Source organism: Schistocerca americana, chromosome 2 (genome assembly GCF_021461395.2).
Source record: "Schistocerca americana isolate TAMUIC-IGC-003095 chromosome 2, iqSchAmer2.1, whole genome shotgun sequence".
Lineage (NCBI taxonomy): Eukaryota > Metazoa > Arthropoda > Insecta > Orthoptera > Acrididae > Schistocerca > Schistocerca americana.
The window spans coordinates 502,465,802-502,481,673 of NC_060120.1; the positions used below are offsets into that span (position 1 = coordinate 502,465,802).

At 43.0% G+C, this 15,872-nt stretch overlaps 1 protein-coding gene across 2 annotated transcripts in view; it reads left to right on the plus strand.

Moving 5' to 3' along the window:
* The window catches only part of LOC124595386 (neuromodulin), a 717,829-nt gene extending 705,761 nt beyond the window's left edge, over positions 1 to 12,068 (plus strand). For both annotated transcript variants that reach the window (XM_047134106.1, XM_047134105.1), the window contains exon 4: positions 10,045 to 12,068. In XM_047134106.1, coding sequence (XP_046990062.1) covers positions 10,045 to 10,200 — 156 coding nt within the window. In that variant the 3' untranslated portion in view covers positions 10,201 to 12,068. The remainder of the gene's footprint in view (positions 1 to 10,044) is intronic.
* Positions 12,069 to 15,872: the final 3,804 nt, after the last annotated feature.

Consider the following 15,872-nt stretch of genomic DNA (forward strand, 5'->3'; position numbering starts at 1 on the left):
TACACCTGTTACACCATTTTCTGCTGCTGTTGACATTACCCGATACTCATCTGACCAGAAATCCTTGTCTACCTTCCACTTCACTTCACTGACCCCTACTATATCTAGATGAGCCTTTGCATTTCCCTTTTCAGATTTTCTAGTTTCCCTACCACGTTCAAGCTTCTGACATTCCACGCCCCGACTCGTAGAACGTTATCCTTTCGTTGATTATTCAATCTTTTTCTCATGGTAACCTCCCCCTTGGCAGTCCCTCGCGGAGATCCGAATGGGGGACTATTCCGGAATCTTTTGCCAATGGAGAGATCATCATGACACTTCTTCAAATACAGGCCACATGTCATGTGGATACACGTTACGTGTCTTTAATGCAGTGGTTTCCATTGCCTTCTGCATCCTCATGTCGTTGATCATTGCTGATTCTTCCGCCTTTAGGGGCAATTTCCCACCCCTAGGACAAGAGAGTGCCCTGAACCTCTATCCGCTCCTCCGCCCTCTTTGACAAGGCCGTTGGCAGAATGAGGCTGACTTCTTATGCCGGAAGTCTTCGGCCGCCAATGCTGATTATTTATCAAAATTTAGGCAGTGGCGGGGATCGAACCCGGGACCGAAGACGCTACCCCTAGTCCCCCTTATAAAATTCCTCCATGATCCCCTATTCAGTGCTAACATTGGTGCCTCTTCTGATGTTAAGCCTATTACTTCAAAATCGTACTTAACCGAATCCAGGTAACTTCTCCTTGGTCTACCCTGACTCCTCCTACCCTCTAGTGCTGAGCCCATGAGTCTCTTGGGTAACCTTTCTTCTCCCATGCGTGTAACCTGACCCCACCATCTAAGCCTGTTCGCCACGACTGCTACATCTATAGAGTTCATTCCCAGTTTTTCTTTGATTTCCTCATTGTGCACACCCTCCTGCCATTGTTCCCATCTACTAGTACTTGCAATCATCCTAGCTACTTTCATATCCATAACCTCAACCTTATTGATAAGGTAACCTGAATCCACCCAGCTTTTGCTCCCATACAACAAAGTTGGTCGAAAGATTGAACGGTGCACAGATAACTTAGTCTTGGTACTGACTTCCTTCTTGCAGAAGAGAGTAGATCGTAGCTGAGCGCTCACTGCATTAGCTTTACTACACCTCGCTTCCAGTTCTTTCACTGTGTTGCCATGCTGTGAGAATATGCATCCTAAGTACTTGAAACCGTCCACCTGTTCTAACTTTGTTCCTCCTATTTGGCGCTCAATCCGTTTATATCTATTTCCCACTGACATTACTTTTGTTTTGGAGATGCTAATCTTCATACCATAGTCCTTACATTTCTGATCTAGCTCTGAAATATTACTTTGCAAACTTTCAATAGAATCTGCCATCACAGCTAAGTCATCCGCATATGCGAGACTGCTTTCCTTTTTTCCTTTAGAAAAAAATTCTTTTGGTAGTCTGCGCAACCACTCATGCACCGCGCAGCGTACCTCTTCCTCCCATTGCGTCTTTGAGTGGTCCAAACATACGGAAATCACTTCGTGATGAGGAATGGCGCCATTCCTTGCTCGCTCTCTTCGTTTCCGGTTGGTGGAAGTGAACCCAGGTTTCGTTCGCAGTAACGATTCTTGCTAGGAAGCCATCACCTTCTCGTTCAAAGCACCGAAGAAGTTCTTCACAAGCATCAACACGTCGTTCTCTCATTTCAGGAGTCAGCTGCAGTGGCACCCATCTTGCAGGCAATTTGTGAAACTGGAGCATATCATGCACAATGTGGTGTGCTGACCCATGACTAATCTGTAAACATGCTCCAATGTGATTCGGTGTCACTCGGCGATTTCCCTTCACTATTGCTTCAACTGCTGCAATGTTCTGTGGGGTCACAACTCGTTGTGCCTGACCTGGACGAGGAGCATCTTCCACTGAAGTCACACCATTTGCGAACTTCCTATTCCATTCGTAGACTTGCTGCTGTGACAAACATGCATCACCATACTGAACCTTCATTCGTCGGTGAATTTCAATAGGTTTCACACCTTCACTACGCAAAAACTGAATAACAGAACGCTGTTCTTCCCTGGTGCAAGTCGTAAGTGGGGCGGCCATCTTTATACTGATATTGCGACGGTGTGTGTGCATCTGCACTATGCTGCCACCTACAGGCCGTTCTGCAGGCTGTTTGTAGCACGCTTACCAACTTACAGCATAACGGCTCGAAATTTCGATTTGTTAATACAAATTTAAGGTATTCATTTGACTCACCCTCGTAAGTAGACGGAACTGGCAGGCCAGTCCATTTGGCGAATATTCTCTCGTTCCAAGACCTCCTGTACCTCTGTAGTTCGATGCGGTCATGCATTTTCATTCATAAAAATGAAGTCAGAGTCACACATGTGGAAGGAGTACATCATCACAATAATCATCACAATAACGTTGACCAGTGACCGTACCGTGTCAGCACGTACGTGCATGTTTATGCCTCCCAAACCATAACATCTAGACCTCCAAAAGGAAAATGTTCAACGATATTTCCGGATGCATTACGTATTCCCACTTCTCGCCATACTAGGATACGTTCAGCATTATCGACCACGATCATTCTGGAGGTTCACGTGTTGGATGTGGGGAGGCGTAATGTTGTAACGAGGTACTGACCTCCAGATCATTTAACATGGCACACTCACCAGTCAACGTTATTCTCACACTGTACTGCTTCCCCATGCGCGCCTTTTCAGGAATGTTTTTATGGATTTCCAAAATTATCGTGGTCGATACTGCTGGACGCATCCTACTATGGCGAGAGGTGGTAACACGTAATGCATCCGGAAATATTGTTGAACATTTTCCTTTTGGTGGTCTAGGTGTTACGGTTTGGGAGGCATGAACAAGCAAGTACGTACTGACCTCAAAATCTATGAACACGGTACGCTCACCGGTCGACGCTACTGTGATGATGTACTCCTTCCCCATGTGCGATTATGACTTCATTTTTATGAATGGAAACGCGTGACCGCCTCGAACTACGTAAGTGGAGTTCTTGCAATGGAGGATATTCGGCGCATGAACTGGCCTGCCCGTCCCTGGACTTGAACCCCATCTATCAAGTGTGAGATCTGTTGGGGAGACGTATTGCAGCATATCTGCATGCACTAACAACCATCCAGCTGTTGCCAACAACACTGGTGGGGGAATGGAAAGCCCTACATCAACAACTCCTCACCGGCCTTGTGTACTGCCGTCCATGGCGGTCACATACACTGTTAGGAACTGTTGCCGCCTTTTGTGATGTCCAGGTGACAATCATATATCGCGGTAACTTCGTTGTAATTATTATCTTTGAATAAAAGTGTCATTTCTGTTCGCCTCATTGCGTACTTATTTCAGCTAGCTTCTGTACTTTACTGCAGTAGTTCTTTCTATGTATAGTCCAAGTTTGGTTCAAATGGCTCTGAGCACTATGGGACTCAACTGCTGTGGTCATAAGTCCCCTAGAACTTAGAACTACTTAAACCTAACTAACCTAAGGACATCACACACATCCATGCCCGAGGCAGGATTCGAACCTGCGACCGTAGCGGTCGTGCGGTTCCAGACTGAAGCGCCTAGAACCGCTCGGCCACTCCCGCCGGCAGTCCAAGTTTCATCGAACTATATTGCCTTACAGCAGTGTTAGTCAACCTGCTTCCTAACGACTATTAGTGGACGTTCCAGCTTTAATGGTGGATGGAAGGTGGTTGGGAGTTAAAGATATTTTCATTAGGTTTTCATAAAATTTAGACAAAGTAATTGGTATGTCATTTTTATTACATGTTTTACTATGCTGCATATCTGCTTTATAAGTTTTATAAAGGAAAGCTACTTCCTTGTTTTCTAAATCAGCATTACTGTGGAGCTGCCGGGTGGTTAGAAAATTTTACTACTAACAGAGAGACAAAGCCGACGGTACGTAAAAAATTGACTACCCCTACTTTACAATGACACATCATACGTACCTTACTTTCGTCCTTAAGTTCGCGCTCCACTGTATACGCTCATCTTGCAGAATTCAGTGCAATTAGTTGGCAGTCTCAGTGCTAACAGAAATACTGATAATGATGAGAGTACACTACACCTTTATTTCACATTAATTATGAAGTAGTCTAACTTGCGGAAAGTTTGTTGCTTTTATAGTTCTTAAAACAACTGCGTAACAAAGATTTTTCCAATTTTTTTTTTTTACAAGTGCTTTCCAGATGATGTTTTACCTGTATTGCAGTTTCTTGTAAGTTATGATGAAGCGACGTGTTAATAACACAACAGTAATAATTTTTTATCATCATTCTTCTAAGTGGTTTGATGCAGCCAGCCATAAATTCCTCACCTGTCAATCACATCATCTCAGAGTAGCACTTGCACCCCACGTCTTCTATTATTTGCTGGAGCTACTCAAATCTCTGTCTTCCCCTACAGTTTATAACCTTCTACAGCTCCCTCTGGTAATATGGAAGTTACTCCTTGAAATCTTAACATGTATTCTACTTGGCTGTCTCTTCTTCTTGTAAGTGTTTTCGAGATGTTCCTCTCCTCCCCATTTCGGCTGAGAAACTGCTCATTGCTTTTCTTATCAGTCTACCTGATGTTCAACATTCCCGTACACCGTCACATCTCGAACGCTTCTCTTCATTTTGTGTTTTCCATAGTTCATGATTCGCCTCCATACAACGCTGCGCTCCAAACGTACATTCCCAGAAATTTCTTCCTCAAATTAAGTCCTGTATTTCATACAGCAGACTTCTCTTGGTCACAAATGCTCTCTTTGCTTGTGCTAGTCTGCTTTTCATGTCCTCCTTTCTTCGTTCATCGCATGTAATTTTCCTTCCAAGGTACCGGGGTTCCTTCACTTTGTGGCCCCATTTTTTGTGTTATGTTTTTTACTAATGTAAACGTAGGCTTCCGCGGCCGTTGTCACAGTAAATAAAATTCTTCTCGGTTTGAGGCCGCATTGTCAACCATAAAATTCCGACGTTTCGGCGACTGTTGCCAAGGCGCCTTCCTCAGTTGCAATTAGCAATACACCCTGAGGAAGGCGCCTTGACAACAGTCGCCAAAACGCCGGAATTTTATAATTGACAATGCGGCCTCAAACCCAGAAGAATTTTATTGAGTGTTTATTACTAATCTTATTTCTGGTACTTCTCATGAATTTCGTCTTTCTTAGGTTTATTCTTTAGTGTGTACTCTTAATCTGATTATTCCATTCAATAGATCTTGCAACACTTCCTTAATTTTGCTGAGCATTGCAGTGTCATCAGCAAATCTTATCATTGGTATCCTATGACCATGTATTTTAACCCTACTATTGAACCTTCCTTTTATTTACGTCATTGCTTTTTCGATGTATAGATTGAACAGTAGGGGCGAAAGATTCCATCCCCACCTTGCACCCTTTTGTATCAGAGTAATTCGTTCTTGGCCTTCCATTTTTATTTTTTCCTCTTGGTTCTTGTACTGCTCTATACTAGCGGAACTGGATATACGTCCTAATCTCTTTCGCCGGCCGTTGTGGCCGTGCGGTTCTAGGCGCTTCAGTCTGGAACCGCGGGACCGCTACGGTCGCAGGTTCGAATCCTGCCTCGGGCATGGATGTGTGTGATGTCTTAGGTTAGTTAGGTTTAAGTAGTTCTAAATTCTAGGGGACTGATGACCTCAGAAGTTAAGTCCCATAGTGCTCAGAGCCATTTGAATCTAATCTCCTTCTGTCCTCTCTCTCTGTCCATAACTTCCTCCCCCCGTCTTTCCATTTCCTCCTCCCCTTCCCTCTGGCAGTCTCCTCCTTCCCCTCTCTATGTCCATTTCCTCTCCTTCCCCCCCCCCCCTCCCACTGTCCAACTCTTCTTCCACATTCTCTCTGACCTCAAGCCTTGTTTACAGTTATCTGCAAATGCAACCTCGACCTGGAATAGAATTCGCTTAAAATGAATGGGAACATGGTTGATATCGTTGTTATGCCGTATATGAGAAAGGCCTCTACAGCTGCTAGATCTGTGGGAATAGTGCTGCAATGACAGTATTTTGCGTAGTTTTAATCTGTGAACGTTTAGGATTACAAAGCTTCGGACTATTCATATTCCGTAATAGTATTATAAACATTAACCAATAAACCAATGAAACTACTTTTATGTTTTGCATTAAAACCAGTTGTGAAGGAAAAAACAAAACGGCACATTATTGTGTATACAATGATTATTTAAAATTCTATATAAGGAGAATGAATATGTTTGAGAGAAACTATTTGTTTAATAGTTTAAATGTCCTACTATCGCAATTAAAACTGACTGCGATAATGTTAATGAAACTGTACGCTGGTCGTGGTGGCCAAGCGGTTCTAGGCGCTACAGTCTGGAACCGCGAGACCTCTACGGTCGCAGGTTCGAATCCTGCCTCGGGCATGGATGTGTGTGATGTCCTTAGGTTAGTTAGGTTTACGTAGTTCTAAATTCTAGGGGACTGATAACCTCAGAAGATAAGTCCCATAGTGCTCAGAGCCATTTGAACCATTTGAAACTGTACGTTTTCACAGCACAGTATTTTCTTTTTCCCAGTTAGGTTTAACACAGAAACTGAAAATTGTCGTTAAAAACATATGTAGCTTATTTTAGTATGAATATTTACTGGAGCATCGTATACGAATTCTTAGTAAATCAGTCAAGCACTTTTTTAGACTTTTGCTAACAACGTTTCCATCTTTTATATTACATACGTTTATGTATTATATATATGAAAAATGTATATAAGCAATGTCTGTCAAAATGTCTATTAGAGGATTGTGTAAATATCTGAAGAAAATCAGTCAAGAACCTTTCCAAACTCTTGTTAACAAAGTTAAACAACGATCTGTCTCTTTAGAAGGTGGTAAAGATTATGCGTCTTCTCTCATAGCTTACACATATTCGCTTGCGAATTTCGAACGTCCTACACCCGTTTATATTGTCGAATGGTTTTTCTAGGTCGATTCCCTATGTCAGAACTGCCTCTCTGGTATCTTTCCTTAAGCCGAACTGATCTAGCACACTGGACTCGCATTCGGGAGGACGACGGTTCAATCCCGTCTTCAGCCATCCTGATTTAGGTTTTCCGTGATTTCCCTAAATCGTTTCAGGCAAATGCCAGGATGGTTCCTTTGAAAGGGCACGGCTGATTTCCTTCCCAATCCTTCCCTAACCCGAGCTTGCGCTCCGTCTCTAATGACCTCGTTGTCGACGGGACGTTAAACACTAACCACCACCACCGAACTGATCGTCATTTACCAAAGTCTCAATTTTCTTTTCCACACTTTTCTACATTATTCTTGTCAGCGACTAGGATGCATGAAGTACACTACTGGCCATTAAAATTTCTACACGACGAAAATGACGTGCTACAGACACGAAATTTAACCAACAGGAAGAAGATGCTGTGATATGCAAATGATTAGCTTTTCAGAGCATGCACACAAGGTTGGCGCCTACAACCTGCTGACGTGAGGAAAGTTTCCAACCGAATTCTCATACACAAACAGCAGTTGACCGGCGTTGCCTGGTGAAACGTTGTTGTGATGCCTCGCGTAAGGAGGAGAAATGCGTACCATCACGTTTCAGACTTTGATAAAGGTCGGATTGTAGCCTATCGCGATTGCAGTTTATCGTATCGCGACATTGCTGCTCGCGTTGGTCGAGATCCAATGACTGTTAGCAGAATATGGAATCGGTGGGTTCAGGGGGGCAACAAGGAACTCCGTGCTGGATCCCAACTGCCTCGTATCACTAGCAGTCAAGATGACACTCATCTTATCGGCATGGCTGCAACGGATGGGTGTGCAGCCACGTCTCGATCCCTGAGTCAACAGATGGGGACGTTTGCGAGACAACAACCATCTGCACGAACAGTTCGACGACGTTTGCAGCAGTATGGACTATCAACTCGGAGACCATGGCTGCGGTTACCCCTGACGCTGCATCACAGAGAGGAACGCCTTCGATGGTGTACTCAACGACGAACCTGGGTGCACGAATGGCAAAACGTCATTTTTTTGGATGAATCCAGGTTCTGTTTACAGCATCATGATGGTCGCGTCCGTGTTTGGCGACATTGCGGTGAACGCACATTGGAAGCGGGCATTCACCATCGCAATACTGGCGTATCACCCGGCGTGATGGTATGGGGTGCCATTGGTTACACGTCTCGGTCACCTCTTGTTCTCACTGACGGCACTCTGAACAGTGGACGTTACATTTCAGATGTGTTACGACCCGTGGCTCTACCCCTCCTTCGATCCCTGTGAAACCCTACATTTCAGCAGGATAATGCACGACCGCATGTTGCAGGTCCTGTACGGGCCTTTCTGGATACAGAAAATGTTCGACTGCTGCCCTGGCCAGCACATTCTCCTGATCTCTCACCAATTGAAAACGTCTGGTCAATGGTGGCCGAGCAACTGGCTCGTTACAATGTGCTAGTCACTACTCTTGATGAACTGTGGTATCGTGTTGAAGCTGCATGGGCAGCTGTACCTGTACACGCCATCCAAGCTCTGTTTGACTCAATGCCCAGGCGTATCAAGGCCGTTATTACGGCCAGAGGTGGTTGTTCTGGGTACTGATTTCACAGGATCTTTGCACCCAAATTGCGTGAAAATGTAATTACATGTCAGTTCTAGTGTAATATATTTGTCTAATGAATACCCGTTTATCATCTGCATTTCTTCTTGGTGTAGCAATTTTAATGACCAGTAGTGTATTAAGCTGATTGTGTGCTACTTCTCGAACTTACCTGGCCTTGCTGTCTTTGGGATTGTGTGGACGATATTTTCCCGAAAGTCTGATGGTATAGCTCGAGGGCCATAGATTCTAAAAACCTAGTGGAATAGTCCTTTGTTTGACATTCACCCCAAAGGTTTAAAAAATTTTTTTTTATTATTTTGAGCTTTTCCTCATTACAGAGGCTTATCTCCAACATAATAATTTACTTGGAAATTACAATACAAACAGTAAACGTTCTTAAACTATATTCTCAATATATCCCTCCAGGTGTTTCGATCTTGTGTGTCCTGTTCCTCTGCGCCCATTCTCCTCATTGTGTGCTGTACATTCTGGAGCCAGGTGATCATAGGTCGTCCTCTTCTTCTTCTCCCCTCCGGTTCCCACTCCAGTATCAATTTTGGTATTCTGGTTTCCTCCATTCGTCGTACATGCCCGTACCACTGTCATTTCTTCCTATCCATTACGTCATATATTCTTTCTTTTATTTCCATTCTCCTTATTACTTCGGTGTTCCTTATCTTTTCTTTCCTGGAGATTCTTGCCAATCTTCTCCAAAAGTCCATATCTTGAGCTTGTAATTTTTTAATGTGCTTCATGTTAATTGTCCAGGTCTCCGTTCCATACAGAATCACACTCTCTAATATGGATTTGTATATTAATTTTTTAGTTCTGCTCATTACATTCCTGCTCCATAAGACTGAGTTAAGCATCCCAATGACCCTCCGTCCGCTACTAATTCTTTTATTGATTTCTGACTCTGATTTTCCCTCGATTTCTAAAATGGATCCCAAATAACAGAAAGTGTTTATCTTTTTGATTTTCTTTCCTTCAATGTATAGCTCATCTGAATCATTAGTCAAGTATTCTGTTTTTTGGTAATTAATCTTCAAACCCCAAGTTTTGTATGCTACTGCTAGTTGATTGCACATATAGTTAGCATCCCCCCATCTTGTACTACGATTACATGATCATCAGCAAATAATAAATGATGTAGGTAAACTCCATCTCTTATTTCTAATCCCATACTATTACATTTACGAGACCATGTTCTAAGGCTAATATCTATATAGATTTTAAATAATGATGGTGACATGGGACAGCCCTGTAAAAGGCCTTTGCTTGTTCTAAATTTCTGTGAAAGACACTCACCCCAACGGTTTCAAAAATTCCGTTGGAATATTATCTGTCCCTTCTGCTTCATTTGATTTCAAGTCATCCAGAACTCTTAAATTCTGACTAATACAGGAGGTAGTAACGCAGGTGCCGGTTTGTCGACAGGAGGAGGTGGACATCGACCTGACGGACCCGGAGCTGCACAAGGCGGCCTCCAAGATCCAGGCGTCGTTCCGCGGCCACAAGGCCCGCAAGGAGGGGGACCCCAAGGAGGGCGGCGACGACGGCAAGGCCGGCGACTCCGGCGGCGCCTCGCAGTGAGCGCGCCGCCCCCGCGCCGCCCGCCGCCCCCAATGCTGCCGCCCCCGCCCTCACCACCGCCGCCGCGCCGGCTGGTGACCGCTTGTTACCTGTTCGCGGTCGCTGCCCGGCGCCGCCGCACCGCCTCCGCTACCTCCAGACTCCCCCACAGGTCCGCACCGAGCGCCCGGAAGCTGGCGAACGAGATGCTGCCAACTCACGTCGAGTCACTCTCAGTCACAAATCTCGAGCCTAAAGCGGGAGCATCGCAGAACCAATCTACACACGCATTCACAGCCGTCAGTAACACTGTCATATGAAGAACGCATACAGAAGCTGGGTCTTTCATAACGACCCACTCACTATGTTATCAACATTGTTTCAATTCCAACTACAGTCTCAATATAGGATCAAATATGCAATACAGGACAATATTTTTTGTGAAAGCTCTCGTTCGTCATTAAAGATATTAGAATACTGCCCAAGTTTGGTAGTGAATGAAAAACAGCAGTGACTAATATCTCTGAATGTCAAGGAATTGAAATGGAGAAGTAGTTTATTTTGTACCAGGCGCCAAATCTTTCCGACGTTTTCCTAAGTGTAAGGTCGGTAGCGGAGACGAGTATTTCGAGGCAGCAGCGGGGCCTCCTCCTTGTGTATTATTTACTAACCCATCCCAATTTCATCTAAAAGTCACTTCTTTTCGTCATGGAGCATGCTCTTCCCTCGATTGGGTGTCCACCCACAGTCGCACCCGTCATTCGAAGTAGCACAAAAAATTAAACAGCTATCAATAACTCAAATAGTAACGCTCGTTCCTTGTTTCTTTAGTTCTCCACCATTACGGGGCTATGCTAATTGGTGGTCGAGACGCCTGCAACTCCGGCCTCCAATTCGTATTGCCCTCGCAGAAAATACTAGAGTGCCAGTAAAAATACAGAAACCCCAATGTACCTACGTGAACAGGAATACTTCAGATACATTTATTTATCTAAACCACAGAACAAACACTATGCACTTGCTCAAGAAGGGAAGAGTGCGTTACACGACACAATCTACTTGTTATTTATATACAATAAACTTAAACTTCATTCATCAATATTAAAGAAAGTAAAACATTTCTCATGTACTGTAACAAATAACATAGATCTATAAATCTCTAATGACTCTGTACTATCGACTACATTTCTTTGTGCTTCTAGAGCATTTCTAAATCTTCTGGTTTGCTCCTTCGGCGCTTATAGAGGCTTGTACAGCAGTTTCTCTTTCTTCAATGGAATAAATGAACGCTATTTACATGAAAAAACAGAAATCAAGAACAAATACGAAAGGAGGCTGTTCAATACTTCTCTATCAGAAAGATGTTCATAAATTCATGGACTCGTTTGGCACCTAAGCAGCAGCAGGTAAAAAGTATAAAGATTTCGAATAGCTATAATAAGTTGGATAATAAATATTTTACTTGACTCGTTCCGTTCGTTCTTATAACGCATTATAGCTTAGGGCTACATAGAAGGCTAATGAGGCAAATGTGCAGAATAAAGAATGAGTTGTAAGAATTTTTGAAAACCGTTGAATAAACAGTGAAGTTAATAAACTTTCGAGATATCCATGATTGCTATTCATAAGATTAATTTCCTAATGTTAATATTGCAAAACTAATAATATTGTTAGTCGAATTTTAATTCTATTGAAAGTTAAAGTAACAAGTGTTGTGTCTTTCATTATGCTTTATCACATCACTGTAAGATAGGGGAGAAAAGCAGGAATTAAATCATGCAACAGGCAGTATACAAGGTATGAAATATTATGTCTTTGAACAATTTGGAGATTAATATTGTTCTTTGTAATACACAAATAAAGTAAATAAAAATTATTATAAATCTTAATGCATATCATTTCACGTTAAAGCTTCCTGCAGCTGTTCCTCACATTCTGGCTTCTAGCTTTCTAGCGGAAATGCAAATATTTATCTTCTTGACAACCCGATAAAATGTCTAAAATTAATCACTAGGTACTCGCAAGGTTACATTTACGATGGTAAAGTTACGATAAGTTTCACCTCTCTGAAATTTTAGCATTAGGATTTCCTAATGGCTGTCTAAGTCATTTCATTACCTACCCATGGCGGCCCTCCCCCTCGGAGGTTCGAGTCCTCCCTCGGACATGGATTTGTTTATTGTTCTTAGCATAAGTTAAAGTTAGTGTGTAAGTGTAGGGACCGATGACCTCAGCAGTTTGGTCCCTTAGAAATTCAGCAAAAATAGACTTAATGTCTGATGTCATACCGCAATCACTGGTTATACAATGATTGCAAAAATGTTTATTCACATGACCGGTTTCGGTTCGTCTAGAACCATCTTCAGATCTGCAGTTTCAGTTATAGGAGAAACCCGTCCACACACAGCAACCTTCACATGCTGCGTCACTAACGGATTATAACTAACCTTAGAAATTCACAAACACACAAACACACACACACTAAGAAGAATCCCGCCAATCTGCGACCTTGTGTTCACTTTGTACTTATTTGTTACGGTCGTTCCCTAAGGAAAATCGTCACTGTCTTCATTTCCGAAGCCACGATTACTCAAGCTGTACGCCAGATCGATGCATCAGATTTCCGAACTTTGGAAATCATTCTGTCTTCTGAAGAATGATAGCTGATGGAACTCTCAAAATTGAATGTGAACAAACGTTTGGTTTGCCTCCTGTTTCAGCGCGCTTGTTTCGTAGTTCTAAACCAATATTACTCACTGATCACACCCGCCAGCAGTTTCCATCATCCCTCAGTTAAGGTCACGTATCAGTAGCTCGCCTTGATGAGCTCGCTCATACCTGCCGAAAAGCAATAATCGTATAGTTCACGAACCATTGATAGTCAGTGACTTTGCCGCGCATTTAATTACGTCATCTGGTAGCGTGCGCCTGTATCATGAGGGATATGTTTTGTCACAGCTCCATGTGATGCAAAAGAGGGGGAGGAATGGGGGAGCTGCAACAGTAAAGAGGAAAAGAAGGAAGGAGAGAAAGAATGTCTACTGCACTATCGGTTATCGGTGTTAATATGCACAGAACAGAAATCCAATTGTCATTTGTAGTGCAACAGTTGCAGTAGGGATATTAATTCTACTGTAAACTTTCACGGTTTTTTTTTTTTTTTCAGCGATATCTGCTGGGCTGATATGCCCCTCGGCTCCACACAGAGTAATTGGCTGTCGATGTGTTTGATATGTAATAAATTTCAGGATTGTGGCAGCTAGATTTCGTCATTAACAAATCAATCAATAAACTCTTTGTTACTTCCTGACGATTGTAATATCACATGTACAGAACAGGTAACAAAAACTTTCAAAACAAACTACGAGTAATTCAAAAACCATCAGTTATTGCACTTTCGAATTTTCTCAGTACTTTTTAACGGCCGATCTGTCACTAGTCTGCACTACGGTGAACTATCTCTTTAAAATAACCGTTCACGGCAGACAGTACAGCGACACTGTCCCAGTAGAATGAAGCAAGACTTCAGTGGCTGTGACAGTCCCAGCAGCCTAGTGTACGCTGTTGTTGGCTCCAGACTGCAGACGAGATTCTTTATATGACCCAAAAAGAAGCTGGCCCCATGATACAGGGTGCGGCGCGGGAACTTCCTTATTTGAAACGCGCGGCACACAGCGGCTGTTACTCATTGTTGGGAAGATTCTAGTGCAATCAAAAGTGCGAGACTTAACATTTTTAAGGTTAGCTTAGCAGCGATCATGCAGTGGGCAAGAGAGTTCCGCGAGTTCACCGTTGCGGCCTACTTTTCGAATGCACACTCGGTCATCAGAACTCAGCGTGCATTCAGGAAACAGTTCAACATCGCGCCTGCAGGTCGTGTTCCAAATGGGAAATCAATTGTTATGTGGGTAGATAACTTTGTGGATACTGGGAGTGTGCAGAAAAAGAAACCAGTACCTTCAAAAACCACCAGAACGGCTGAAAACATCGAGAGGGTAAGGATGTCGATTCTGAATTCCCACAAGCGATCTGCAAGCAAATATGCAGCTGTCCTTGCAATTTCTGAACGCACAGTGAGACGAATTCTTCATGCAGAGTTGAAATTTCATCCATATAAACTGTCGGTCGTGCACACACTTCAGCCACGTCATGTTGTTTCACGAAACAATCCGTGTGAAGCCTTGATCGATGAGCTGCCTCGCGACGCCTTAATGTTCTTCAGCAACGTGGCACATTTTCATTTGTCTGGCTGCGTAAATAAACAAAATATGCGGTATTGGAGCCGCACGAAACCCCGATAACTTCATAAGCAGCCCGTGCATACAGAACTTGTGACTGTTTGGTGTGCATTATCTGAAGTTGGCATTATTGGCCGATGGTTCTTCGAAGAGAACGATAAGGCAGTGACTGCCACCTCTGAACATTATGTTCAGATGATTGAACAGTTTTTTTTCCAGAACTTGAAGAAATGGATGCAGGTGATTGGTTCCAACAAGATAGCGCCACAGCTCACACGGCACGAACATCGATGATCATGTTGCGCGAACACTTTCCCGATCGTCTCATCTCTTTGATAGGCGATCTCCAACGGCCAGCACGCTCGCCAAATTTAGCGCCATGTGATTTTTTCTTATGAGGCTATCTCAAATCCTTGGTATATACCAATCGTCCGCAGACCCTGGCTGAGCTACGGAAAAATATTCGTGTTGCTGTTGCCAACATCGACAGAGACATGTTGGAAACAGTGGACCGAAATTTCCAATTTCGACTCTCCAAATGCATTGAGCAGAACGAAGGCCACCTTCAAGATATCATTTTCAAAACTTAATGGAAAAAAACTTCAGATCTTACTCTTTGTAAAGAAAAAATTAAATTGATGTCTCTAATACTTCCTGATTTATGATTTTTTTTAAATAAGGCAGTTCCCGCGCCGCACCTAATATTTAGTGACCGAGATATCAAAGTGACATCGCCACGACTAGTTAATAGTTCCACACCGCTGTAAGTTTTCGAGGTCCCTAAAATCGGTTTGTAAGTTTCTACATGCCATGTTATGTTGACAACATTTAAATTCGAGAGTGGTGTGTAGCTCAATTTCCCGCAAATGTAGGACTACACGTCCAATAAATGCTGATTGGACGACGTCTTTAGCCTCTCGGGAAATATAGCCACCAAACGATTATAACGATTTTACAGATCGACCCTGGGTGCCATAAAATATTGTATTTCTTCGGGTAGTCGCTGATATCAGATTGGATGTGCATAATTAAGGGACAGTTGTGTTTCCTGAGCACTAGCCGAGTAATGACAGATTTTCTGTTATGATAAATAACAGACCAGTTGATAACAGCCTAGAGACCTGGACCAGAGACGTAAATGAACACAGTGTATTGCAACCGGAGTTTACGTTTAATAAAACAGACACCGACAGTTGTGGATTCCCTATGTGCGAGTATTCAGGATAAAATAACAGCCAACCGAGTAGATCATACTCAATTCTAACTATGCACTACACTATTGTCTATTGATTTTGGTATACTAGTTCGGCACCGCTGGTGACGTAGAAAAATAAAAGAATTTATGCCAGTCAGTGTCGTTTCGTCTTTCGGTAATTATTGAATCATTATCATACAAGACGGCAACAACGAGTCTGAAGAAATTTCGGTAACCATAAATTCCTCACATCATGTCAC